General features: G+C 33.5%; 1 protein-coding gene across 6 annotated transcripts in view; it reads left to right on the top strand.

Moving 5' to 3' along the window:
• Positions 1–25,523, top strand: part of MIA2 (MIA SH3 domain ER export factor 2) — a 109,021-nt gene that overhangs the window by 62,549 nt on the left and 20,949 nt on the right. For all 6 annotated transcript variants that reach the window (XM_060004639.1, XM_060004640.1, XM_060004643.1 and 3 more), the window contains 11 exons: positions 3,264–3,386; positions 5,265–5,385; positions 6,587–6,633; positions 7,484–7,574; positions 10,183–10,321; positions 14,254–14,355; positions 15,314–15,374; positions 15,944–15,979; positions 19,649–19,716; positions 20,944–21,026; positions 22,683–22,811. In XM_060004639.1, the coding sequence (XP_059860622.1) occupies positions 3,264–3,386; positions 5,265–5,385; positions 6,587–6,633; positions 7,484–7,574; positions 10,183–10,321; positions 14,254–14,355; positions 15,314–15,374; positions 15,944–15,979; positions 19,649–19,716; positions 20,944–21,026; positions 22,683–22,811 (1,000 nt within the window). The remainder of the gene's footprint in view (positions 1–3,263; positions 3,387–5,264; positions 5,386–6,586; positions 6,634–7,483; positions 7,575–10,182; positions 10,322–14,253; positions 14,356–15,313; positions 15,375–15,943; positions 15,980–19,648; positions 19,717–20,943; positions 21,027–22,682; positions 22,812–25,523) is intronic.

Here is a 25,523-nt window from a genome sequence, read left to right as displayed (position 1 = left end):
ATTATTTATGATTTTCTAAATATTACAGCTGAGACACATGGTGTGCTCTGATTACATATTCCATTTCACTCAACATTTTATTTGCCCTAGAGTTAATAATTGTCTTCTTTTTATACCTATCTGTAATTCATCTGTAGTTCAATCATATATATCTCTTTTAGAGATTATGTAAATATTTATGTGTTCAAATGCTTTGGTTAATCTATTAATTTCATTTTTTCCTTGAAGCAGTCCTTCCTGGGGTCTTCCATCCTCCTGGTCCAGTAGGAACTTGTTCTCTAGGTCTGTTATACTTCTGCTGTTCTGAGATTTCACTTCACCCCCATCCTTTCCCTTGTCTTTCTTTTGTGTTAGATCTTTTATTTCCTGTGTCCTACCTGTGCTTTTATGTGGTGAATTCCCTTGATTAGCTTCCTGAGAAAAGGTATAGGAGGTAATTTTTAAAAAACTTTCATGACTTAGACTGTCTTCTTCTTTCATACTGTTAACATTTTGGTTGGGTATCTTCTGGGTTGAAATTTTTTTTTCTTGATATTTTGACATAATTGCTCTATTGTCTTCATTTTCCATATTACTTTTGAGAAGTCAAGTGCTATTTGGATTACTGAACCTTTTTTGTGACCTACTCTTTTCTCCGGTAGAAAATTTTAATATCTTTCATTGTTTCCAGTTCTCTAAAATTTCATGATGGTGTGCCTTAGTGTGGGTCTTTTTCTATACATTTGTTGGATACTCTCAGTCTGGAAACTTGCTCTTGATTCAGTTCTGGGAAATTTACTTAAATTATTTCATACTTTTTGGGGTGTATTTTGTATGATATATGAAATTATTGAAAATGTCTTTTTTGGTTTCTTTGTGTCTGTGGAACTTTCATTCACTTATTCTCTGCTATTTTTCACTTGTAAGAGTTCTTTTTTTGCTTATGCCTTTTTCTGGTTTCATGGGTGCAGTGTCTTACTTTGCTGAGGATATTATGGGTTTTTTTTTCTCTTTTTTGACATGTTCTTCCCTGAGTTGCCTTGTTTCCTTTGAGCTCCTTTATTTTCTGTTTTAGTCTATGTCTTTTATCTAAGAGTTTCTTTTTTCAGGTATTTGATGGTTCTTGGGTGTCTGCTCATTTAATAGTGAAGCTCTCCAAATCTAATTGGAAGCCCTGTGTGTGTTTTTTGTGGACCCCTCCATAGGGTAATCTGGCTAGGGTATTTCATTGGAGGATCCCTGATTGTTGGTATTCAAAGACCATTTTCCACAGGGATGACTCCTCCATAGTTCCCATTTGGGAGGTATAAGCCTGTTTCCCAGCAGTGAGGTAAGCAGCTTAGTGAGGTCAGGAGGGCTGGTATCTCACTCTTCATTTCAGTAAGTCAACTTTTGCTTAATGCTTTTATGTTTTCAGCTTGTTACTCACACCTTTACCTGGGTCAGGTGTCCCAGAGTTTCAGATTCTAGCTCTCCAGAGAATAACCTTCCAGGTTCTTGCCAGATGTGTGTGTATGTGTGTGAGTGTGCCTGTGCACGTGCATGTGTGCATGCATGTGAAAGACAGTGGTGTGTGTGGGGGAGAGGGATGGACTGAGCATTAGAGTGTGTGTATATGTGTGCGGGGAGAACTTAGGGGATTTTCTAACTGCTTTTCGTAAAGACTTTTGAGTAGTCCTCCTCTTTTCATTCCACATATACCATAGTACTTGTGCCTCCAAACCATAAGCCATTCTGAGTTGTATCAAGTCAACCTGCTTTTAGAGTCTCCCATCTTCTGCCTTAGATTTCACTTCTGTCTGGTCTTTTACTGTGCTTCCATCTCTTTCCACTTTCCACTTCTAGAATTATCTTTTTCCTCATCACGTTTTCTCTTTTTCCTTGAGGGTTTATGCTTTTTTTCCCTTAAACCTCTTTACTGTCATCTTAGTAGATTTCAGGAGAAAGTACACCCTGTGTTAATTTTGCTATGTTATCAATATAATCAAAAGTGACCTTTTGTACCTTGAAAAAAAAATTTCACCTAGATTGTCTTACTCTTTATAACTGCTTTCATCTAATTCCTTTTTAATCACCAGAGTTCTTGAAATAAACTATTCTGTATTCACTGATTCCATGTTCTAACACGTTCCTTCTTTAACCTTATAAGACTGCATGCTGTGTATGCAGTGTCTTTAGTAAATCACTAGAGACCAGCCAATCACCAAATCTTTCATTCTTCAATTCTTATTTATTTTTAATCTGTCAGTGTTGTCTTATTCTATTATACATGCATGGAGAAGGATTGGTTTTTCTTGTGCTAGGGAATATGCTAATGAAGCCTTAGTTTTTCAGAGAAACCCAGTAATTACTATTTGATAGAATAGAGTTTTAAAGACTAAATAAAATTGGCCTTTTTTTTTCATATATATATATATATATAGGCCGATTCTTTTGTAAATTGTTTGCTGATTCTATTTTTCGGGGGGGGGGGCTATTTTTCTTAATGACTTCTAAGAGCTCTTTGCATGTTAAGGTTATTAACGCTTTGGTATATATAAGAATTTCTTTCTCGTTACTTGTTTTTAAATTTTATTTCTGTTATTTTTTGATTTGCAAAGCTTTTAAGCAGTATGTAGTTAAGTTTATCTTTTATAACAATCTTTATCTTTTATTCATGTTGAGAAAATCTTTCCTCTCCTGTAAAAGTATATACAGTAAAAGATTATTTATGCAGAATTTGACCTGTTCTAGATTAATGGTATTCTGAAGGTTAATTAACCACAAAATGGCACATGATTAAAAAAATAAATTTTAATACAAGTAAGGTATGGCATGTTATATGGGATATAAGGAATGGCCAAATCTAACAAATATGCTTGTCTTAGAAACCTTTTTATTTGATATAAGTTTATTATGTAAATCAGTTGACGAATGTTTAAGTGTCTTATTTTGCCTTACCCCTGTTTTGAAAGTTCTTTGAAAACAGGAGCCCTTCCTTCCTTCCCGCTTTCCTTCCTTCCCTTCTTTCCTCATTCCATTCCTCCTTTCCTTCCTCTCTCCTTCCCCCGCTCCCTTTCTCTCTCCCTTCTCAGTAACACATTGTGTTGCATATTTATTAGTGGTACACCTAGGTATATAAATAAGTGCATCTACACCTACATATGATAAGATAATGAGGTGCTTTTCCTTTTTGTGAGGTTCTATTAATGATACACCTTAGATATATAAATAAGTGTACCTACACATAAGTATGATGAGATAATATGAGTTGCTTTTCTTTTTATTTGGGATTTGAATTTTAGCTTTTACAAGAAGCTGAAGAATGGAGAGAAAAAGTGAATGAACTTAATAAACAGAAAATAACATTCGAAGACTCCAAAGTACATGTGGAACAAGTTCTATGTGATAAAGAAAATCAGATGAAGGTAAATGACCCTGCTGGTTTAGTGAATGAGTTAAGCTAGAATTTTATACTAATTTATGGAATTTGAAAATTTTTGTTTTTAGCAGCTTTTATTTTGATAATTTATTTGGCCAAATTTGAGGAAGTATACTTTTGGGCATACATTCCAATTTGTACCAGTGTTGATATCCTTGCTGCCTAATGTTCCTTGAAGACTTTGTAGATTTGTAGTATATATACATCTATATTCCCTGTGTCCTTTTTTCTTCTCTCCTCTGTATTTTAGCCTGGGTATTTAGTGAAGAAAGACAAAGGATATTGGATTTTACCTTTTATCTTAAGATTGCCATCTTTTTTTGTTGAAAAGAAGAGGTTGGAAAGAATTTTATAAACTGGACAAATGAGGTTATGTGTATTAGGTGAATGTCTTTAATACTAGATTAACTGATACATGTACTTTTTACAGAGAGGACTACTTTAAGTAAATCTAATTGAAATTTGACTCCAATAGGAATAAAATAGTTGATATTACTATTCGGATTTGTTGATTTTTTTTTCCCTACGCCCTGTCTCTCCCTCCTACCACTTTTTCCTGCCTACCCTTTTATTTAATTAAATTTAATTAATTAATTAATTAATTTTTTAACATCTTTATTGGAGTATAGTTGCTTTACAATGGTGTGTTAGTTTCTGCATTATATATAGGTGAATCAGCTATACATATACATATATCCCCATATCTCCTCCCTCTTGCATCTCCCTCCCATCCTCCATATCCCACCCCTCTAGGTGGTCACAAAGCACCGAGCTGATCTCCCTGTGCTATGCGGCTGCTTCCCACTAGCTATCTATTTTACATTTGGTAGTGTATATATGTCCACCAGCCTACCCTTTTAGATCTTATACTTTCAAACTGCAAACAGATACTCAAGTGTAAATACTAAGTAATAAGCTGTACAATTAACATTCTGTAATCTACACAGTGAAATGGATGTTTTCATCTTGGAAGCTGTACATTTATGCTATTTACGTTGCTACTAAGGATGTTTTTAAGATTCCATCTTTAGGATTTGTATTCATAATTTGTTTTATTTGTTTTGTTGTTTCATTTTTTTTCCCTAAACTTACTCTACTAAAGAACTTGGGACTCTTCCTAACAGAACAAGAATGAGATGCTAATCTCAAGCTCTACTCAAAGTTGTAGGCCATGATATTTGTGCCTGGAACTCAAGAGGGAGGAGATCGAAGGGTGGAAATTGTAGAGCAGAATGGGTTTTTTTAGGTGGGTCCTTCCACAGAAATATGTGGGACAGTCTATTTTATTCTCTGTGGTTTAAGAAAATCTTCCTTTATTTAAGAAAATTCAAAAAAGTACTGTTGGAAAACCTTTAATGTTCCAATTCAGATTCTCTTTTATAATTTCCTTTTCTTTATGTCAGTTGAGCTCCTCAGCTAGTTGTTTACTTGAATAAATTGAATCTGTGAAATCTGTGATTTTTTTATATATCATGTACCTCACTTGAGGATTTGTTTGACTTCACACAAAATTGACTCTCATGTTAATGTCCACTCTTACTATGGCAAGTGAGAAACATCACGTTAAGATATGTTTTGTTGCTTTATAGTCATGTGATACTTTTAGCAAAAGTGGGCCCTTATCAAGTATTGTATTTGATTTAGGAGTAACCAGTTTTGATTTTTAACTTGCAGAGTTTAATAGTAAATAAATGTGAGTTTTTGAGAGTGTTTACATATTTTATGCCAGGTGGAGAATAAGAGCTCCTGTACCGTCATCTATGTGGATTGATTTTTAGACTACAAGTATGCATTCAGAAGTTGTAAAGCTGTTAGCATAAGGTATTACCCTCTCTCTTTTTTTCCCCCGTTGCTAAATGTCAAGTCTCTGACTGAGCGCTTACAAAAGATGAAAGACTGGGCTGCTGTGCTTGGAGAAGACATAACAGATGATGATAACTTGGAATTGGAAATGAAGAGTGATTCAGGGAATGGTGCGCACTTAGGTATTAAGTCATGACTTATCCTCTTTTACCGAAAACGATGACTGGCTCTTGTATTTCCTTTTAGTTCCCCATGTGCACCATGTTCTTTATATACTTGTGTAATATTCTGTCCCTCTCTCACTATCCCTTATGGTTGTTTCGGCTGGGATAACACCTTTTCAGTAAATCTTTTTTCAGCCTCTCAGATAGACCTTCAGTCTTCTTCCTTTCTGTTCTTTTTATATGTTGTACATTACAGCACTCTTCACATTGCGTCATAATCATTTCCATGCCTGTTTTTCCCTGTACTGTAAACTGATCAAATGGCTGGGTGAGTAGTTTGAAAAACGAGTGTTATGTAAATGAATGCCTCAGGATACCTCTTTTTTTAGATGGTTCAGATGTTTACAGTACTTTAATCTTGGCCATCCCAAATTCTTATTGCCATTGCCGGTTGCAGTCTGGAAACTCAGCAAAAGTTAGGTTCACTGTAGCCACTTAGTGTATTTTCAAACCAATTCCTTTGACTTAAAAAAAGAACATTTTGTTTTGACATAATTATAGACTCACAGAAAGTTGTAAAAGCAGTACAGAGAAGTCTCATGTATCTTCATCCAGTTTCCCCCAATGATAGTTCTTTTGACTTTTGTGCCCTTTCTCTTTTCTCTCCCTCCATCCCCTGTATAATTAACAAATATTAAGGAGAAGGTGTGATTTTTTAAAAGATTTTCTTTGATGATAGCATTAATGTGTTGGAAGAAAAGTACATTTCAAAGTAAATACGTATAGTTCTGTTTATACTTTTTCACTTCTGTTTTATCTTGTAAGAAATAATTCTTTTTCTAATGAGAAAACTCATGCTTTTTAATGTTATTTTAATTTGGAGTACAATTCCACTCATATTTTGTATGCTGAAGGATTCTAAGAATAATTGAGACGGTGGGCTGGATTTAGGTGAATACCAAATCCTTGTTATAACTCTGTTCTTGGAGTTAGTGGTGAAGAACCTTGTTAGATGATACTATGGTACTTCCAGTGCTTTTTTAGTTTAGCTTCCTGGGAGCAGGTTCGAGGCTGTTCTGCCTTATATTAAATTCTTTATTGTAGCAAGAAGAGGGATTATAAGGCTCTAGTTGAGTGAACTAATAAAATCATTGGAATGTCTGTTGTGGCATTGCACTGTTTTCTCAATTTATTATTATGTTTTTGTTTTTCACTATAGATAATCAACCAAAAGGAGCTTTGAAGAAACTGATTCATGCTGCTAAGGTTTGCATTACTACAGAAATGTAAAGAATATAGACAAAGAAATAAACATCCATATGTCCTAGTAACTTTTAAAAGTCCATTTTATAGTTACCATGAAGTGATAGAATTTTTAGAAGTGATCAGAATTTTCTTCAATTGCTTTTTTCTTTTTTATAGTAACTATTGTTATTATAAAATTCATATTGTTAATTTTTAGAATTTATCATAAAATTTTTCAAGGTATACACTCATTTCTTTGGATAAGGAATATATTAAGAATGTTTACTATATATTCTCCCATACTTCCCTCTTTGTGCATTCTTCATCCTCTGGTCTCAGTATTTTCTGATCCTCTATTGCCTAATATCTTATTTTGAGAAGTAGGTATTAGATTCATTTTCTTGTGGTTTATCCCTAACCTTTTTCATCCTAATAGTGGTATCCTGATCTTTATTGATCTATGTGAAGTCTTGGTAATGTAGTTTGAAGGCTGCTTTAATCAACACTTATGTGCTGGGACTTCCCTGGCGGTCCAGTCATTAAGACTCCAAAGCTTCTACTGAAGGGGGAAAAAAAAACACAAAAATACAAAAAACGAAAGAAAAATCTTACGTGCTGAAAGCAGATAGCCACTATTCAAGCATCTGTCACTGATCTTCTCTGTTCCTTTTTGGAGATTTACAGCTATTGATGACTTTGCTAACTTTCCAGGATGGAAGCTACATTGTTGGTTTGTGTAGTCTAGGCAATAATTTCATCAGAGTGTAAAAGAGCTTCAAGGGATTGGGATGGTGTATTGAGATTTTTTTGTTTTTTTGGTATAATTGATTAATGTTGCTTTTCTTCCTTCTCCTTCTCCCATTCTTTGAAGTTAAGAGCTTCTTTAAAAACCCTAGAAGGAGAAAGAAACCAAATTTACACTCAATTATCCGAAGCTGATAAAACAAAAGAAGAGCTTACAGGTAGGTAATCTACATACTTAAAAAGTTTTTCTAAATAAATACATCTTATAGAGAATGGTACATTAATTGAATCAATTATGGGGAGATACAATTTGATTTTTTTTTTTACTTTTACTTTTGTCGGTTATCTGAAAAGTTAATCATGAGGTTTTATTGTTGTTGGTAAAGCCATATCATTTTCTCCATATTTATATAAAATTAATGGCATTATTTTAAAAAACATGTAAACTACTTACCTTTGAATTTCAGTGTCATACGCATGGTATGGTTTTAGTTGTTAAAAAGTAGCAAATTAAAAATGTTAATAGAGGGGTGGGATAGGGAGGGTGGGAGGGAGGTGCAAGAGAGAGGGGATATGGGGATATATATATACGTATAGATGATTCACTTTGTTATACAGCAGAAACTATCAACATTGTAAAGCAGTTATACTCCAATAAAGATGTTAAAAAAAAATCTTTGTTGACTGCAAAATTGATTTTTAGTAGTGGTACTACTGTATTTTACAGAACTTTTTACAGAATAGTTTTTTCCTTTAATGTACATGCATACTGTATTAGCACATACAGGAATGATGTTAGACCTGTAGAACTGAAGTTTTTTTTTATTGAAAAGATTTTTATTTATTTTGCTGATAGTGTTTTTTCCCTAAAGTAAACAAATGCAGTTAGTTATGTTTGAAATTTTTTAAAGTTGATATAAGTAACATTCCATTTTGTAAAAAAAAAAAAAAAAAATCACTGTAACTGTTAGCATAAAAAAATAATGGAAGGACATTCTCAAATGTCAACCATGATTCTCTTTGAATATGGGACAGATTTCTGTTTTCTTTGTACTTATCTGTATTTTCAATAATTTCTAAAATAAATGAACTGTATTTATAATAAGACACTTTTTGAAAAGGTTGAACCACCAGAGATACAGATTATTTAAAAAATTATCATTGTCCTATTCACACGATACTGGTAGTTGGATTATTTTTGGATTTTGAAAAACATTAATATTAACTTAAAAATAACGTTTTGCTATATGTAAAGCATAGTGCTAAAAGCCATGGGAGATTTACAGGAGGAAAAGATATGGAGCCTGCTTTCCAGGAAGCCATATTTTAGTACATTAACAGGCTCTCAGTGAGGAACTGTAGTAAGTGCTAGAAAAGCAAGGAATTTGCTCACCAGTTACCCCATCACTTAATAAAATTTCTTGGCAAATTATTATTTTCTAAAAGTAGTATTTGGAGACTTTGTGTTTGTATGCTTCTTCCAAATCTTTCTTTTTTTTAATGGGTCATGAAAGATAAATTTCTATAATTGATCTTCTATTCATAACAGGAAAGTTTTCTTCTAAACTGTTTCTCCTCTGATCTTGCCTTTTTCAGTAATCATTTACAGTCCTCTTTTAAGATACAGAGGATTTGAAACAAAATAGTTAAGGTAGAAGTACAAAAATATAATGAAGATTTAACTGTTGGTTTAATTTTTTTAAAAAAAGTAGGGATGATCCAATTTTAATAGAGATAATATCCAACATTAATTTCAGTTAAATGACTTAACAGTGGCTTGTTAAGAATTGTTAAGACTTAACAGTGGCAATGGCTTAAAGCGTAGCTCAACAGACTTTTTAACTGATACAGATTTAAAAATTTCTGTGGAAAGACAGATGTGAACAATTTCTTGCACATTTAATCATTCAATGTTAAGGTATTTACTTAAACTATCATTTTGGTGTGTACCTTTAATTAATAGATGTTTTAGAATAATTATATACTATTACATGTAAATAAAATTTTAATGCTTGTTAGTATGATTTTGAAACTGTCCTCTTTAGGCAGAGTGTTTTGCCTTGTTTTAAGATATATGGTATAGTGGTGATTCATACACACTTTTGGGGAGATATCACCTCAGTCTTAGAGGAGTTGAGTTAAGTTATGTTGGAAGAGTAATAAGGTTTTAAAAACAGTGGTTGCACTAATTATAAAATATTCATAATTAATTAGAATTGTTAATTTTAGTTCCATAGGTAATTCTTTTAGGTTGAAACAAAGCTAAAATTGGTATTTTTCTTTCCAGTCTTGATATGGTTTAAACTAGCAAGACTTTAGAGCATTTGTTATCAGAAGATCCAAATTTCTGGCTTGATTTATAACACATATCAAAATTTTGGCTTAAAAAGAGGCTGGGTTGAAGTTAAGTATTAATGGATAAAGTTTTTACTAGATAAAAAACATGCATTATTCATCATGTGGAAGTAGTTTCATGGAAAATATTGAACAAAAATATTTGCCTTCAAAACCCTCATCACCAAAACTTTGAGAATTTTAGTGGCTTTTGTCTCCTAAACTGAAAATTAGATGCTAGAATTAGAATATTGAAGGTTTTAGGAAATTTGTTTTTAAAGTAAGTCTTTAAATAATAAAAAAATTTATAATAATTTATATAGCTCTTTAAAATGTTAAAAGGTATTTAGGTGAACAAAATACCTTATAAATTTTCTGTTGCAAAGAATTTAGTTTATTAATTACTTTTGGTAATCTTTATTTTTATGAAATGTTACTGTGCAACTTAGAATATTTGCTCCTTTAACTGTGATTTAAAAACTTTTTCTGTAGAGTGTATTAAAAATCTCCAGACTGAACAAGCATCTTTACAGTCAGAAAATACAGAGTTTGAAAGTGAGACTCAAAAGCTTCAGCAGAAACTTAAAGTAATGACTGAACTGTATCAAGAAAATGAAATGACACTTCACAGGTAATAAAAATTATGTTGGTAACTCCACTGAGTGGGAAGTAAAGTAGCTTAAAAATGTTGCATATGCATGCGGCTTATGTGATTATTCACAGTTCTCAATTTATGACTGGGTTGCTTTTCATCAATTTATTTTTAAGAAAGTTATTTGATTTTGACACATTTTTCTTCAAGGAAGAAAATATAAATGATAGTAGACTTTCCAGGCTGGTTCACAAAATCCTCTTTAACTTCTAATAAGTAGTCAGCAAATTATTGCTAATTAAACTTCCCAATATTGCAAGCTAGGTCTGGGAATCTGGGTGGGCATCTTACTAATTGAAGTATCCATTAATTCCATCTCGGATATATATAAAACTGATTCCTCTCCCCTGTGTAAATTGCTGCAGCCCAGTGTTCCTTGTCTCAGTAAAAGGCAGTGTTATTTGCTGAATTGTTCAGAGCAGGTGCTTAAGCCATCCTTGCCTTCTCTCTTTCATTCAGTCAATTGTCAGATTCTGTCAGCTTTCCTATGTCTTGAATCTGACCACTTTCTACCACCTTCCACACTGCTATTCTGATCCCAGCCATCATCTGTTAGTACCTGGTTTATTGCAGTAGCCTCATGAGTGGTCTCCATCTTTCCACTCTTAACTTCCTGCATGTGTTTTCAGTAGCATAGCCCTCTAAAACATAAATTATGGGTATTGTCACTCTCTTGCTTGGAAATTCCAAGTGCCTGCACACTCAGAATTTAATCCACAGCTTTTATCATGGCCTCCAAGACCCTATAAGATCTGGCCTGTTGCTACCTCTTTAATTTTAGCTTATTCATTTTCTTTTTCCCTCACTATCTTCCAGCCATGCTGGCCTTTTTGATGATCTTTAGCATGCCAAGCACATCTGTAGCTCAGGGCCTTTTGCACTTGTTCCTTCTGCCTGGAGTGGTTATTCCCCTGTGTTAGGTTCAATCCTTCATTTCACTTGAGTCTAGGTTCAAATGTTACCTCAAAGAATCTTTCCCTGGCTACTGTAACTAAAATAATACCTGCCCCTTCCTATCCCCTTATCTTGTATCTTGCTTTATTTTTCTTCATTATCCTCTGATGATTGATTATCTTTTTTTTTTTAATCTTCCCCACATTAAATGTAAACTCCATGAGATAATTACTTCATTCTCTTCTCTTCTGTATTCCCAGTGCCTGAAACTATGCACATGGTAGTTACTCAATAAGTATTTGTTAAATATATGAATAAATATGTTTAGTGCTTTTATATATTGTAGTGAAAGATTGTGTTTGTGTGTGTGTGTGTGTGTGTGTGTATGTGTATGTATGCTGATGCTTGAATGCATAGATACACAGAAGACCCTTGAGATATCTATCTGGAGACACCAGATTTTCAAATACTACTATATCACATGTTTTTCATCATTAAAGGAAATAAAATGTAACAGACTTTCAAGCCTCTTTATAACTTAATGCAAGTTTTTAGAGTTGATCCTCATTATTCGAGGATTCTGTATTTGTAAATTCACCTACTTGTGAAAATTTATTTGTAACCCCAAATCAATACTAGTGGGACTTCCCTGGTGGCGCAGCGGTTAGAATCCTCCTGCCAGTGCAGGACACACGGGTTCAAGCCCTGGGCCGGGAAGATCCCATATCCCGTGGAGCAACTATGCCCGTGCGTCACAACTACTGAGCCTGCGCTCTAGAGCCCGCGAGCCACAACTGCTGAGCCCGCTTGCTGCATCTACTGAAGCCTACACGCCTAGAGCCCATGCTCTGCAACAAGAGAAGCCACCGCAGTGAGAAGCCCACGCACCACAACAAAAGAGTAGCTCCCACTCGCCGCAACTAGAGAAAGCCCACGCGCAGCAATGAAGACCCAGCACAGCCAAAAATAAATAAATATAAATAAACATGTATATTAAAATATCTTTAAAAAAAATCAATACTTGCAAAGCTTTAGTGGTCATTTGCAAACTTGCACAGAATGGCAGAAAATTTGAATTGCCCGGTGTGCATGTTCCCAGTTGATGTCGAACAAGAACTCTGCCTTCTCGTTTCAGCTCTCATTCTGTAAACAAGTGTTCTTTATTTAGGGCCACATCTTAATTTTTTATTTTTTTGGTGATTTAGCTGTTTAAAATGGTCCCCAAGTGTAGTACTGAAGTGCTGTCTAGCGTTGCTAAGTGCAGGAAGGCAGGGGTGCGCCTTCTAGAGAAAATACATGTGCAGATAAACTTTGTTCAGGCATGAGTTATAATGCTGTGGGCCATGAGTTCCTTGTTATGAATCAGCAGTATATATTAAATAAGGTGTCTTTAACCAGAAACACATACAACAGGGTTATGTATTAATGATAAAAGTGCTGTGATCAGAGCTCATAGGAATCTAACCCTGTATTTCCCCTAGGAGCAGTATTTGCTAATTTAGGATTTGTGGTGACTTTATAGACCATAACTAGCGGGAATAACGAGATTCTATTGTATGTGTTCGGAAACTGGTAGAGAATATTAAAACTCCACTGACATCAGGATGCTAGGTGATTTGTTAGGCTCTTTGACTACCAAGCTGTGTACTTCAATCATGCTTTGGATTCAGTTCAGAATTTACAACCTTTCTATTCATCATGGACTTCTGGCCACTGGGGACTGCTCCAGGCATAAAAGAGAAATAAACTTGACAAAATGGAAGAGCTACCATGAGGGTAGCCTCATGGTTTCTGTCAGTAAACCTAGGAATGAGTCCTTCTTTTTAGGTTAGGATTGAGTTGGGGAGTGCTTCCTAAGCAATAGGTAATGTAGTGTGTGGAATATAAAACATTTATTGTTGACATGTAGAATTTCTTCAGTGGTTTGTCATGTTCTTCCCCAAAGCTCATGAAAAAGGTGAGGCATCCATAGGTAGGACTCCAAATATGTTTTCCGGTGGCCTTCAACAAGTATATCTTGAGGGACCAGTGTTATTAATGATACCGTGTGAAACAACATGGGTGATGTAGTATAATGGAGTCATTAACTGCTGACTGTATGCCTTGGTCTAGTTATTTAGTTTCTCTGGGTTTCATTTTTCTTTTTGTAAACAGTACCCTTCTTTTTTTTTTTTTTTTTTTTTTTGCGGTACGTGGGCCTCTCACTGTTGTGGCCTCTCCTGTTGCGGAGCACAGGCCCCGGACGCGCAGGCTCAGTGGCCATGGCTCACGGGCCCAGCCGCTCCGTGGCATGTGGGATCTTCCCAGACCGGGGCACGAACCCATGTCCCCTGCATCGGCAGGTGGACTCTCAACCACTGCGCCACCAGGGAAGCCCAACAGTACCCTTCTTGTAGAGCTATTGTGATAATTAAATAAGATAATATATATAGAGGTGAAAGAAGAGTTTCTGGCACATGCTCAAGGGCTCATTAAATTAGCTATTATGGTTAAGTAGAAGTAGTAAGTTGGACACTAAATTTTATTTACTTTGGGTTCATTTGTGTGTGTGTGTGTGTGTGTGTGTGTGTGTGTGTGTGTGCATGTGCGTGTGTCCTGGCCTGGAAGCCCAATCACTATTTTAACAACTAACAATCAATTTAAAAATTATTGAAACATAGTTCATTAGTTGGTGACTTCTTGTCTAATAAATGTAATACTTTATACTAGAAAGCTTGGTAAATAATATAGAGTCATAATATTTTTTATTAATATTTACCTTTGATAATCTTATTTCTGTGATAAATTCTTATAGAAAATTCTTGAAACTTCTGTATTACTAGTACTGTATTAGACAAGGTGCTTTACCATTTGAGTTTATAATGTTAAATTCCACACTCAGGTACATTTTTTTCTTGCATGTGATGTTTTTACTGATATTTGCAGTATCAGTAAAATCAGTAAAATGGGAAGCAGTAATTGATTATTGATTATTTTATGACATATAGTAAAAGAAATAAAACACTTTTTGTTTTAAGGAAGTTAACAGCAGAGGAAAACTACCGGTTAGAGAAAGAGGAGAAACTTTCCAAAGCAGATGAAAAGATCAGCCATGCAGCTGAAGAGCTGGAGACCTATAGGTATTGAATATATTTTACCCCTTTCTTTTGAGGTGGGAAGAGTATCCAAAAGCCCAATACCAGAAAAAATAATAAAGCAACCAAAAAAACCCCACATATTTTTGATTCATTATTTTTCCCTTAGATGTCTTGCTATTATGCAATTACACAGAAAATATAGAAAGGAATCGCACTTTCAGTGTGTGCGATTTTAAATCTCTCACATTAGTTGGATTTGAATATGAGCGATCCTATTTTATGTTAATGTTAAGAACTTTATGAATGTGATTAATTTTAAGGTCTTTCCTCTTTGGTTCACATGGGGAAGAATGTATATAATGTTAATCAATTTGAGAAGTATGCCATCAAAAGGAGAGTAAGCCTTAATTAAAGTTACGAAGAAGTGTTTATAAGACCGTAAGTCTGGTTTTTACCTTAGCTCAATCCTCACTGAGCTAAGGTAAAATAGTAGATATAATAAAAACCCAGAGAAAATAAGTGGCAAGATTCAACAGTATTCCAAATAGTTGTGATACTTCATTTTACATTGGGAAGAGTAAGCTTGAATTTTATCCAAAAGAAGGAATTGTCTTTTTAGTCTTATAAAGGTAATAAATAACAATTTATTTCTTATAGATCATTAATTTCCTAGAGTTCTATTAAGATTATATGAAGTCTGAATAAATCTCCCAATACTATGCTTCTTAAAAATAAAAATAAGCCAGTATACCGTCTAATCTTTTCATGATCTTGATTTAGGTAAACCCAAGTAGTAGTACTCCTAAAGCTTAATTAATGTTGAAATTATATCAGGAAAAAATATACTTTAGAACCTCATAAAGGTGATTAACATGTGGAGTTCTAGAGTTACATGAAACAAAGCACTCTAGGTGTTTTAATTAATATTTTCAGTAGAGATAGTGTGTTCTATAATTTCTTAGAATATGTTAATAGTAGAATGATTATTTGTTCTTTATAGAAAGCGAGCCAAAGATCTAGAAGAAGAATTGGAGAGAACCATTCATTCTTATCAAGGACAGGTAGGTATGTGCGTGCATGTGTGTGTGCGTGTGTGTGTGTTTGTGTGTGTGAGTGACTTAAAACAGTTGTGATTTGTTTGAATTGGTATCTGTTTTGATGCAGGAGTATAGTTACTCTCTTAAGGTTTTGCACATGGCTGTGGAACATTTCTAGGTAGGCAGAGATTCTGGAACCAAAGATATTGTTTAAAGTTGCCATGTGAACTGATGCTGATTTGGGAATTTGGGTTGCATAAATAAATAAACATATATCAGCATTGGGGCCTTTGTTTAGTCTGGCTAGTTGTCTCTTAATTGGCACCTCCTATTGTAGTTGATAATTGTGTAAAATAGAAATGTTACTAGACAAAAATTTTAGTTGTCTTTACATTCAGTTTTTGTTTAAAAGTATAATAGAGTAGATCATATGTATATGAAAATTTGCTTTAAAATGTTAGTTGCTGACTTTTTAGAGATGCTTGAGTTATTTTTGAGTTTATGAGTTGCGTACTAAATCATAGTGGTAGGTGTGAATGTTTTTTACTGAAAAAAATTGTTGTCAGTACTATTTTAATGACTTTCTTTTTCAGATTATTTCTCATGAGAAAAAAGCACATGATAATTGGGTAAGTATTAAATTTTCTTAGGCTTTTTCATCAAATTGTTCTTTTTCCTAATTTAAATGAGCAGTGTAAAAAGTACACTTTTAAAACTGAGAAAAAAGGTGGTGTTTAAAGAAATCAGTTTCTTTTAATTTCACCAGTAGTGAAATTATGTTCCTTATGAACATACTTTGTTATGATACAGTTATTCACAAAATCTGACCTTTCCTTCTCCGCTTTCAGCACATTGCTTCTTTGCAAGGAGCTTATACTCTTTGGGGGAGGTGAGGTAGTGTTCATGGACTTGTTTCAGGCACTGGATTGTCAACTAATTACTTGTGGACAAATTACTTAAAATTCTCTGGGCCTGTTTACTCATCTGTAAAACAATGGGACTGTACTAAGTAATAATCTATGAGCCCCTCCTAATTCTAAAAGTTATACAATTCAGGTATCTGATTCTCATTGTTGAATTACTTGTTACACATTAAGAAAAAGACCATCATGAGAAATGACATGTCAGTGCTCCAGAGGAACTGTATGAGGAAGTGATAAGCATGTAGATTTTGGCTAGTGATCAGGATGATCCCTCTAAAATGAAGAACTATTGTTAATAGCTGGCCTTTGGAAGACTTGTCCCTTGCAGTCTTCAAGGGGAAGCAGTTTGCACAGTGGGTGAATATGGGGTCTGGAGTCAACCTGTCTTGGTTGATATTCTGACTCTATCATCTACCACCAGTTTCCTTACCTAAAGACAGAGATCTCATTAGTACCTATTTCATAGAGTTATTGTGATGGTTAAATAAGATAATTCTGTTAGCCAGGTACCTGACATATAGTAAGCACTCAGTAGATATTAACTGTTAAATTATCACTGTTGTTATACTGAAGCTTGGAAGGTATTTTTGTTTTTAGGCATGGATGTTTCTTGGAATGGAGATTTCAACTTACAGTGAGAGATTATATGTGTTGAATATCAAGGTCCTTCCCAATTTTGAGATTTTTGTATGCTTCTGTATTGAGTGGTCAAGTGAAGATTTGTTTTTGAATTAATAAGCTGGGCTTGGAAATGAATTTAGTCTTCTTCACCACTCCTCACCTTTTTTTTAAAAATTTTATTTATTTATTTTTGGCTGTGTTGGGTCTTCATTGCTGCACACAGGCTTTCTCTAGTTGCGGCGAGCGGGGGCTGCTCTTCATTGCGGTACGCAGGCTTCTCATTGCAGTGGCTTCTCTCATTGTGGAGCACGGGCTCTAGGCGCATGGGCTTCAGTAGTTGCGGCATGCAGGCTCAGTAGTTGTGGCTCACGGGCTCTAGAGCACAGGCTCAGTAGTTGTGGCACACGAGCTTAGTTGCTCTGTGGCATGTGGGATCTTCCCGGGCCAGGGATCGAACCCGTGTCCCCTGCATTGGCAGATTCTCAGCCACTGCGCCACCGGGGAAGCCCTCTCACCAGTTTCTAAATACTCAGATGCAAATTACTTTTTCAAGATGGAGAGGAACTGATGTTTATTAATATCTCTTATGTTCTAGGCACTGCACTTAAAGGCATTTTACATATATTACTCATTCAATCCACACTGTAACTCTGTAAAATAGGTATTATTATTCAGGTCTTACTGGTGAGGAAATAGCCCAAGGTCACATGATTAGAGAGGGAAGATTGGAAATTGAAAAATTGACCTTTCAGATTCATAAGTCTTGTACTTTTTCTTTTCAATACATTGAATCTCTTGTTTAGTAAATAATGACATTGACTTTAAATTAAAACATGCAGAAAATATGCCCTTCATGTCTCAAATTGAAAAGATATTTTTCAGATTTTATAAAAATAATATATACTTATTGAACAAAAGTTCATACCATGTAGAAAAGTACAAAGAAGTAATCAGCAGTATTACTTTAATTTATTCCATACTTTTTTGATACATTTAGACATAAAGCACATATATATGTTTAAGAAAACAAAATCATATATTAACGTTTTATACCCTGCTTTCTTAATGTATCACAGATATTTTTTATGAATGTTTTATAATTTATATAAACCTTTCTCATTTTATAAACTTTTAGTTTGTTTCCACTATTTTAATGTTATAAATAATTTCATAATTTCAGATGTTACTTTCTCTATTGAGCATTTCTTTGCTCCATCCTGTTAGATTTAATCTTTTCTTCCTTCAAACTGTCATAGTACTTTGCTTTTTTGTATCCCGTGGCAGGTACTATGGACATTTATATTTGTCCTTACCACAGATTTAAGCTTATAGGGACTGTTTCGTTTTCCATAACACCTGTTCCTAATAGAATCTTTTTTGCATATTGTAAATATTTAATATCTGAATACGAATGTTTTGGAATACAGTGCAGTTATTCACTGTAATTACAGTTTTTGCTAACCTTTGGGTATAAACTTTTCAAGTATGAATCATTGCCATCAGTTTATTTTTATATTTCTCTGTTGTAGGTATATCTTTAATATATACGATACTATAATCAGAGTAGAACTTACTTTTGACTTAACTATGCATTTTTTTTTGCCATATGCTGAATAGTAAATATGTTACACTATAGACAACATTTAGAAATGATTTTAGTTCTGCATTATTAAAAGTGAAATGAATTGGCATTTTGTTAACTAAAATTGTTATGGTGTAGTATTCTTTTTTGTTAGTACAAAATTGATTATATAATTATATATCAGAAAAAGATTTACACATGGAATCTTTTTGATATTGAGTGCTAAAATGTGGTTAAGCTACATTTTTGGTGAATATTTGCCCAGTTAAAGTCAATTCTCAGGTGCAGTTCACCATTTTAAGTGAACACATTTGATAATATAGTTCTTTTTACTTGTAAAAAGTTACAGACTGAGTTAATTTATCTACCTTTTTGTGATCGTTACATTTGCTCTAGTGGATTGCATTAATCTGGCAGGTCTGATGTTCCACACCCTGTTGCTTGTAATCTGGAGAGTCCACAGAATAACTGGGAAACATGCAGTATTCTATACAAGCTTAATTTTGCCCACAACTATTTGGGTATATTGCATGTTCTTGGTGTAAGTGTAAGCTTTTTTTTCTAAAACATATATACTCTGATTTTTATTAAATGTAAGTGTCTCTAAGCAAATGTAAAAGACTAAAGGAATGTATCTGTACAGTGCTGTGTACTTAATAAACACACAGCATTCTTTGATTATATTCAGCCATTAAAAAAAATGGCCTTTACCAGCTCTGAAACTGTTTTAGACCTTTATAGGTTCACAGAATTATAGTGATTTCTTTCCAGAGACGGTTACTTTGTTTCCATAGCCAATGCTATGGCCATGCATAATGATCCTGAGTCTCAATTCCTAAGCTTGGGTTCTGTTACATTGCTCTTGTCATTTTATTTGGATATTTACAGCACCAAATAATGCTAATCCTTGACTTCACATCTAGCTAAAAGCTTTCTTGCAAGTACATGATTAAACTGCAGCCTTAGGCTCATGTCTTCTGGTTATATGAAACTCATTCCCTTTTAAAATAATTTTCTGAATTAGAATTTTTTTACATTGAGTTTACTGAAATGGATACTTAGTTACTTAAGTGACTGGGATATTTGTATGCCATTATTGAGATATTTATATATGCTTATCTTTCATTTTAAGTTTTCATAAATGTTTTTAAAGATATATTATTTTCCTTAAGTTGGCAGCTCGAACTACTGAAAGAAACCTCAATGATTTAAGGAAAGAAAATGCTCACAACAGACAAAAGTAAGTATCTTAGTGGGAATACTTTAAAAACTTTAGTTATGACTTTTATTCTTAGTTGTCATTTTAGTAATTAGTTAATACTTTTATAAGGATAAACAAGAAAGCTTTCAGTGAACCCAACGTATCTAGTGGTAAAGTATCTATTAGTTTTACTAGGAGTTACTAGATTTTTGTTTGAAACACTTGTCTTGGAGAGGTTACTCTAACAGAAGGAAACTTTTCACAGATTCTTTTGTAAAAAGTAACTTAAAAAAATTTTTTTTTTTTTAAACCAGTGTAGGTAGCAGGAGATTACCAGAGATGGAGATAGACAGGATGAATCTCTCTGATATAGTACCTCTCAGAGTATTAGCATCTTTTAATGAATAAGTGGATAGAATGTTTATTATTTCTCTTTTTCCCTGGTTTTATTGCATTGGGTGGCATTGCTTTACAATAACAAAATGAATAGGAGGATAAAAGGGTACAGTGTACAGTCGAAGGGAAGAGTAAACACATTTCTATGAAGATTGTGAAAGTCTTCCCATAGTGTTATAATTTCTTGACAGAATGTACTATTAACATTATCCAGTATTAGTTTTAGTCTTCTTGTCTTTTCTACTCACAAATGAAAACTGAATGATTAAATGTTTCATTTCAGATCTGATGGTCAAGAACTAGAAATAAGATTCTTTTAAAATGTCATATTTTTCAGATAAAAAAATTTAGGAGTAAAATAGTAGGATGAGTTAATCAGATTCCAATTTTATGTTATGATTGGAATCATACGGATAACATAATGGAAAGCATATGGGACTCAGAGCTGGGAGCCCTGTGTTTTAATCCTGGTACTTTCATTTTGCATAAATCATTTAAACTGCTAGCTTCACTTTCCTTAGTTGTAAAATAATAGACTTGAACTGGTTGACCTTGGAGGACCCTTCAAGATCCTTCTAAAATTTGGATTCTGTGATATAATACTCTTTATACTCTGTTTTTGAAGAAACAAAACAATTCCAAGCCTCAACAAAGCATCACTATTACTAGGCAAAAAGGAACCTGTTACCCCAAAATAAATAGTGGGGGTTATGGAAAGGTATTTTGGTCAGAATAATTTTAAAGGATCTGTTTTTCTCATGTAGATATTGAGATAGTGAAGAGTAGCTTGTACTTAATAGTGGCAGTTTCTTGAAATGTGGGTGCTTTTCTTGGATGAGTAACTTAGAGATGTTTGTTCTTTATTTGCAGGTTAACTGAAACAGAGTTTAAATTTGAACTTTTAGAAAAAGATCCTTACGCACTTGATGTTCCAAATACAGCATTTGGCAGAGGTAGTTTTTTTTTTTTAATCCCTCATTTAAAATGCATATATTTTTATACATATTGCATATATAGTTTATATTAGTGTGAATTAACACTGCTAATAAATATTTTAGATTTTGGAGCTAGGGTTCTAATCTGAGTTCTCTCATGGTCTCCCAATTTTCTGAGTTTTGTTCTCTCACAATAATGTGAATAATGGCTGCCTCCTTTTCTCAGTGGCATTTGGTAAGATAAAGTATGTTTAGTACCTTGAGCTCCTTGAGAAGCAAAGTGCTTTGTACATAGTAAGGTACTCATTAGTTATTTTTTTGGAGAATGAATAAGAATTGCTTAAATGGAATAGCATTGTGACTGTTTATATATTAACTATTCTTTGGAATTTGCTTGAATTATAAAAATAAGAATTAAAACAACTGGTTTTAAATTATTTAAAAGTATTCATTAAAAAGTTGGGAAAACCTTAATAATATGAGTTTTGATTGCTTTAATTATCCCTAAAAGAAACAGTTCTTTAGAAGATGTATTTAATATTTCTGTCCATTCATTAATGAGTTAGCATCTTTATGATCTCATACTATTCCAAATAGTTAAAATTTTTCCAAATAATTTTGGTTGAATTGGAATTAAGCTTCTAGGGCAGTGAAAACAAACTTATTTTTATATAGGTAGATTCCCCTTTTAATAACTGTTGAAAAGTTATAAAAATCACTTTTGAGAGTCCAGTTTCATTAAAATGAAAGTATTTCTACATTAAAAAATAGAAGATTGTTATGGATTTCAAATAGGAACAAAATCTGGAGTGGGGGGAATTATTCAGAAGGAATTTTTATCTGAATCTAAAGCAAAAAAGTCTCAGGGTAAATAATGCTTTGATCTTTTGTTGTAACTATATTTGAATATTATATAAGCTACATAATAAAATTTAACATGTTTGGAAAAGTGTTACTTTGGTGGCATTTAAGTTTGTTTGTTTTTTGATGTTGTTGATTTTTGATCTTTGAAAGTATAACCATTATTTGAGAATGGTGAAGTTTGTAAAATGATAAGGCTCTTCTTGGTTATATGGTTTAGATAAAGTGATTTATTTAATGAATTATTTTATGTAAACTGAATTTTCACTGGTGATGAATCAAAAGTAATTTCTGATGTTTCAGAGTATTTTGTGGGTTTTTTTTTCCTACTTTTCAAAATGTGAGCTTTTCTCAAGTAATTCATGGCCCAACACAGCCTATCTGGGACTGGCCCTGATTTAAACAGAGCCCTTCCATGTTACAATCTTCACCAGCTTAAATATCTGGAAACATACTGCCATTAAAAACAAAACAAAACCAAACAAACTTCATGCCCCTGAAGTCCTCTTACTACTGTAAAATATGATGTCCTTTGCTTAATATTGTATGGTTATTCAAGTGTATTAGTTACCAAGGAGATGATGTTTTTATTGACTGAAGTGTCCATTTGGTAGATAGACTTTAAAAACAGAGGGTTCAATATTTAATTCTATCCCATATCAGCAAAACCCAAGGCATGGTTAGTATTTAAGACAGGGATTAAACTTAAATTGGCAATAGAATGACCCGAAGGTAATTGTTGAAATGGGATTCTAATCTGTAGTGTAGGTAATTGAAACTATGAATTTAAATATGCTGTTTTAATTATTCCAGAGCATTCCCCATATGGTCCCTCACCATTGGGTCGACCTTCACCTGAAATGAGAGCTTTTCTCTCCCCTCCAACTTTGTTGGAGGGTCCACTCAGACTCTCACCTTTGCTTCCAGGGGGAGGAGGAAGAGGTATATTGTTTAAACATCTTTATTACTCTAGATTTCTTCCTTACTTTATATTTTCATCTCAACTTATCTTTAAAATGATCTTTAAAATAAACCTTTGCAAAATACAGGCATTCCTTGCACTTATTCTGGGTTACTTTTGTTTGGAAAAGGAGCTCTGTGACATCTAATTTGAATATATTTTTCCCTTAGAAACACTGTTATAATGGATTACATTTTGTTCAAGGACTTGATATATATCTTTTAAAATCATATTTTAACTTCTTAAAAACTGTATTATACTATATATCACTTTATAAAGGATACATAAAATTGAATTTTAATGAAACATTATTGGAATATAGAATTTTAAAAATCTTTTTTACCTTATTATCATGATCTTTTTCATGGTAGAAAATCAACAAGTGAAAGATCCTTTTTTTTAAAAAAAAAACAAAAAACAAGGAATTCAGAAGTGCTCTCTTGAAGGCAGAGTTTTGATGGGAACCTAAAAGAGACCTAAATCATTTGTTAATACTTTGAGAAACTGACCCCAAATTGTCTGCTTTGTTACCTTCTTATGTGTTTTTGAGAATTTCCAGAGCCACTTCAAGCATTAGCTATTGATCTTTCTGCATTTACCTCATCAGCGCTTACCCTGATGTTACCTGTATATCTGGAGTTTTACTCTTTTGATCTCTCAACTATATTTTGTTTACTTTGTCAAGTTACTTTAAAATTTTCCCTTGAGTTGTAGCAAAATTCAAACCTATGTATTCCAAAATCAAGAGTCTTAGGTTTTTAGCACCAAATCTGTGTTTATATCATGTCATATTATACACACCAACATAAATGTAATTGAAACCAGTCACATGAAATAGCACTACCCTTACTATTTTTGATGCTTTCTGATATTTTCTATTCAGTTCTATTCCATTTCATTAAAAAAGAATGCTAGTTAAGATTAAGTTAATTTCATGTACCACAATGGGTTGTAGCCAGCAGTCTGAAAAACAGTGCCCTAGAAATAAGGGTATATAATTGGCAAAACTGCAAATGTGAATCACTGGAAGTTGAATGATATAAGTCAAGGATTGCTTGTAGTCAACTGAATATTTGGAATAACAGTAAAAATTACCTTTGATTTCTCCTCTCCTATTTAAATTACTTTCCTTTCTTTTTAAATTACTTTCAAGATACAGTGTGGTTAGCATTTGCAAGTGTGTTTTACTATTCATTAGAAAAGCTACAGAAGTTTTAGGTAAGTTATCAGCAGGTCTTAAAAAGAGTTGTTTTGAACTAAAAGTTTCTGTGACCCACCAGAGAAGAATGACCTTTCCTTTCCTTCCTCTTGTTATCATTTTTTTTTTTGAAAGTTTGGATGAGATAGATGTTTGAATAAGGTTGAGTATAGGAAAATAATTTCTTTTTAGAGTAAATTGTATGTAACTTTTGGACTGAATGAAAAATCTTAACCTTTAGCGTTTTCATGTTTGCAGTTTTTCACCTGGTAGTCACTTGGCCTGTACTTTGTTCTCTGGAAGTAAACAATCAGGAGAAAGCCTTTGAATGTCTCCTTTAAAGATCTGTCCTTCACTCTAGACAAACAGCCTAATGGACTCTCGCACATGTCTCATTGATTTAATTTTCTGCTTTCCCAGCCTTTTTCTTCTAATGAACTGATTAGAAAGATGAACATGCTAGAAGGACTAAGGAAAAGTTGACGTTCTGATATAAAAGTCAGTTGGCCTCCTGACTCTACAAAAGAGAGTAGATAGGACAATTTTAAAGATTACTACATATTAAAAAAAAATGGTTATACTTACTTGTACAAGTTACCATGAAAAGGTCATATTAGTTTTAGTCTCTTTTTTTTTTTAAGATTTATATTTTATTTATTTTTTACATCTTTATTGGAATATAATTGCTTTACAGTGGTGTGTTAGTTTCTGCTTTAGTCTCTTCTTTTAAAGGAGGTACTGAAATGTGGGAAGCATTGTAGAAAGATTTCTATTAAAACAATTATTTTAAAACTGTTTTTTGAACTCATTCCCCCCTCAATGACAGATGAAGTATTAATTTATTTTGTTATTTAATGTTAAAAATTTTTTAATATTTTTCATTTTAATTGAATATGGGTTATTAATTGAGGTACCATTCTTTCTGTGATCATAGGAAAGGAACTTTAAAATGATTCTCCTTCTTTATAAATGTTAGCATGTCAGTTTTTCTTATCCAAATGAGTGTTACCTTGTTCAAACTGTTTATTTCGACAGTGCTGTTGTTTTTGAAACTCTTGTTTTAGACTCGCCTTCAGAGTTGTGAGCTGTCTTTGAAGGTGAATTTGATATTTAGAAATTGCTAGAAGCCATTTAAAGCCAAATTTATTTGGCAGATATAAAGTTTGTAATCAGACTGGTTAAAATCATTTTGGGGCAGAAGTAGAGAGTCATGTTACAACATTAAGATCCAATTTTTTGAGTGGCTCTTAAGTTAATCTGAGTACATTTCTAAAAGAGTTGTTCTAAAAAAATACTTCGAGGGCTTCCCTGGTGGTGCAGTGGTTGAGAATCCGCCTGCCTATGCAGGGGACGTGGGTTCGTGCCCCGGTCCGGGAGGATCCCACATGCCGCAGAACGGTTGGGCCCGTGAGCCATGGCCGCTGAGCCTGTGCGTCCGGAGCCTGTGCTCTGCAGCGGGAGAGGCCACAACAGTGAGAGGCCCGCGTACCGCAAA

Source organism: Delphinus delphis, chromosome 2, assembly GCF_949987515.2.
Source record: "Delphinus delphis chromosome 2, mDelDel1.2, whole genome shotgun sequence".
NCBI classification, from domain to species: Eukaryota; Metazoa; Chordata; class Mammalia; order Artiodactyla; family Delphinidae; genus Delphinus; species Delphinus delphis.
The sequence above is the reverse complement of the archived record's forward strand: the minus strand, read 5'-3'. Positions and strand labels throughout refer to the sequence as shown.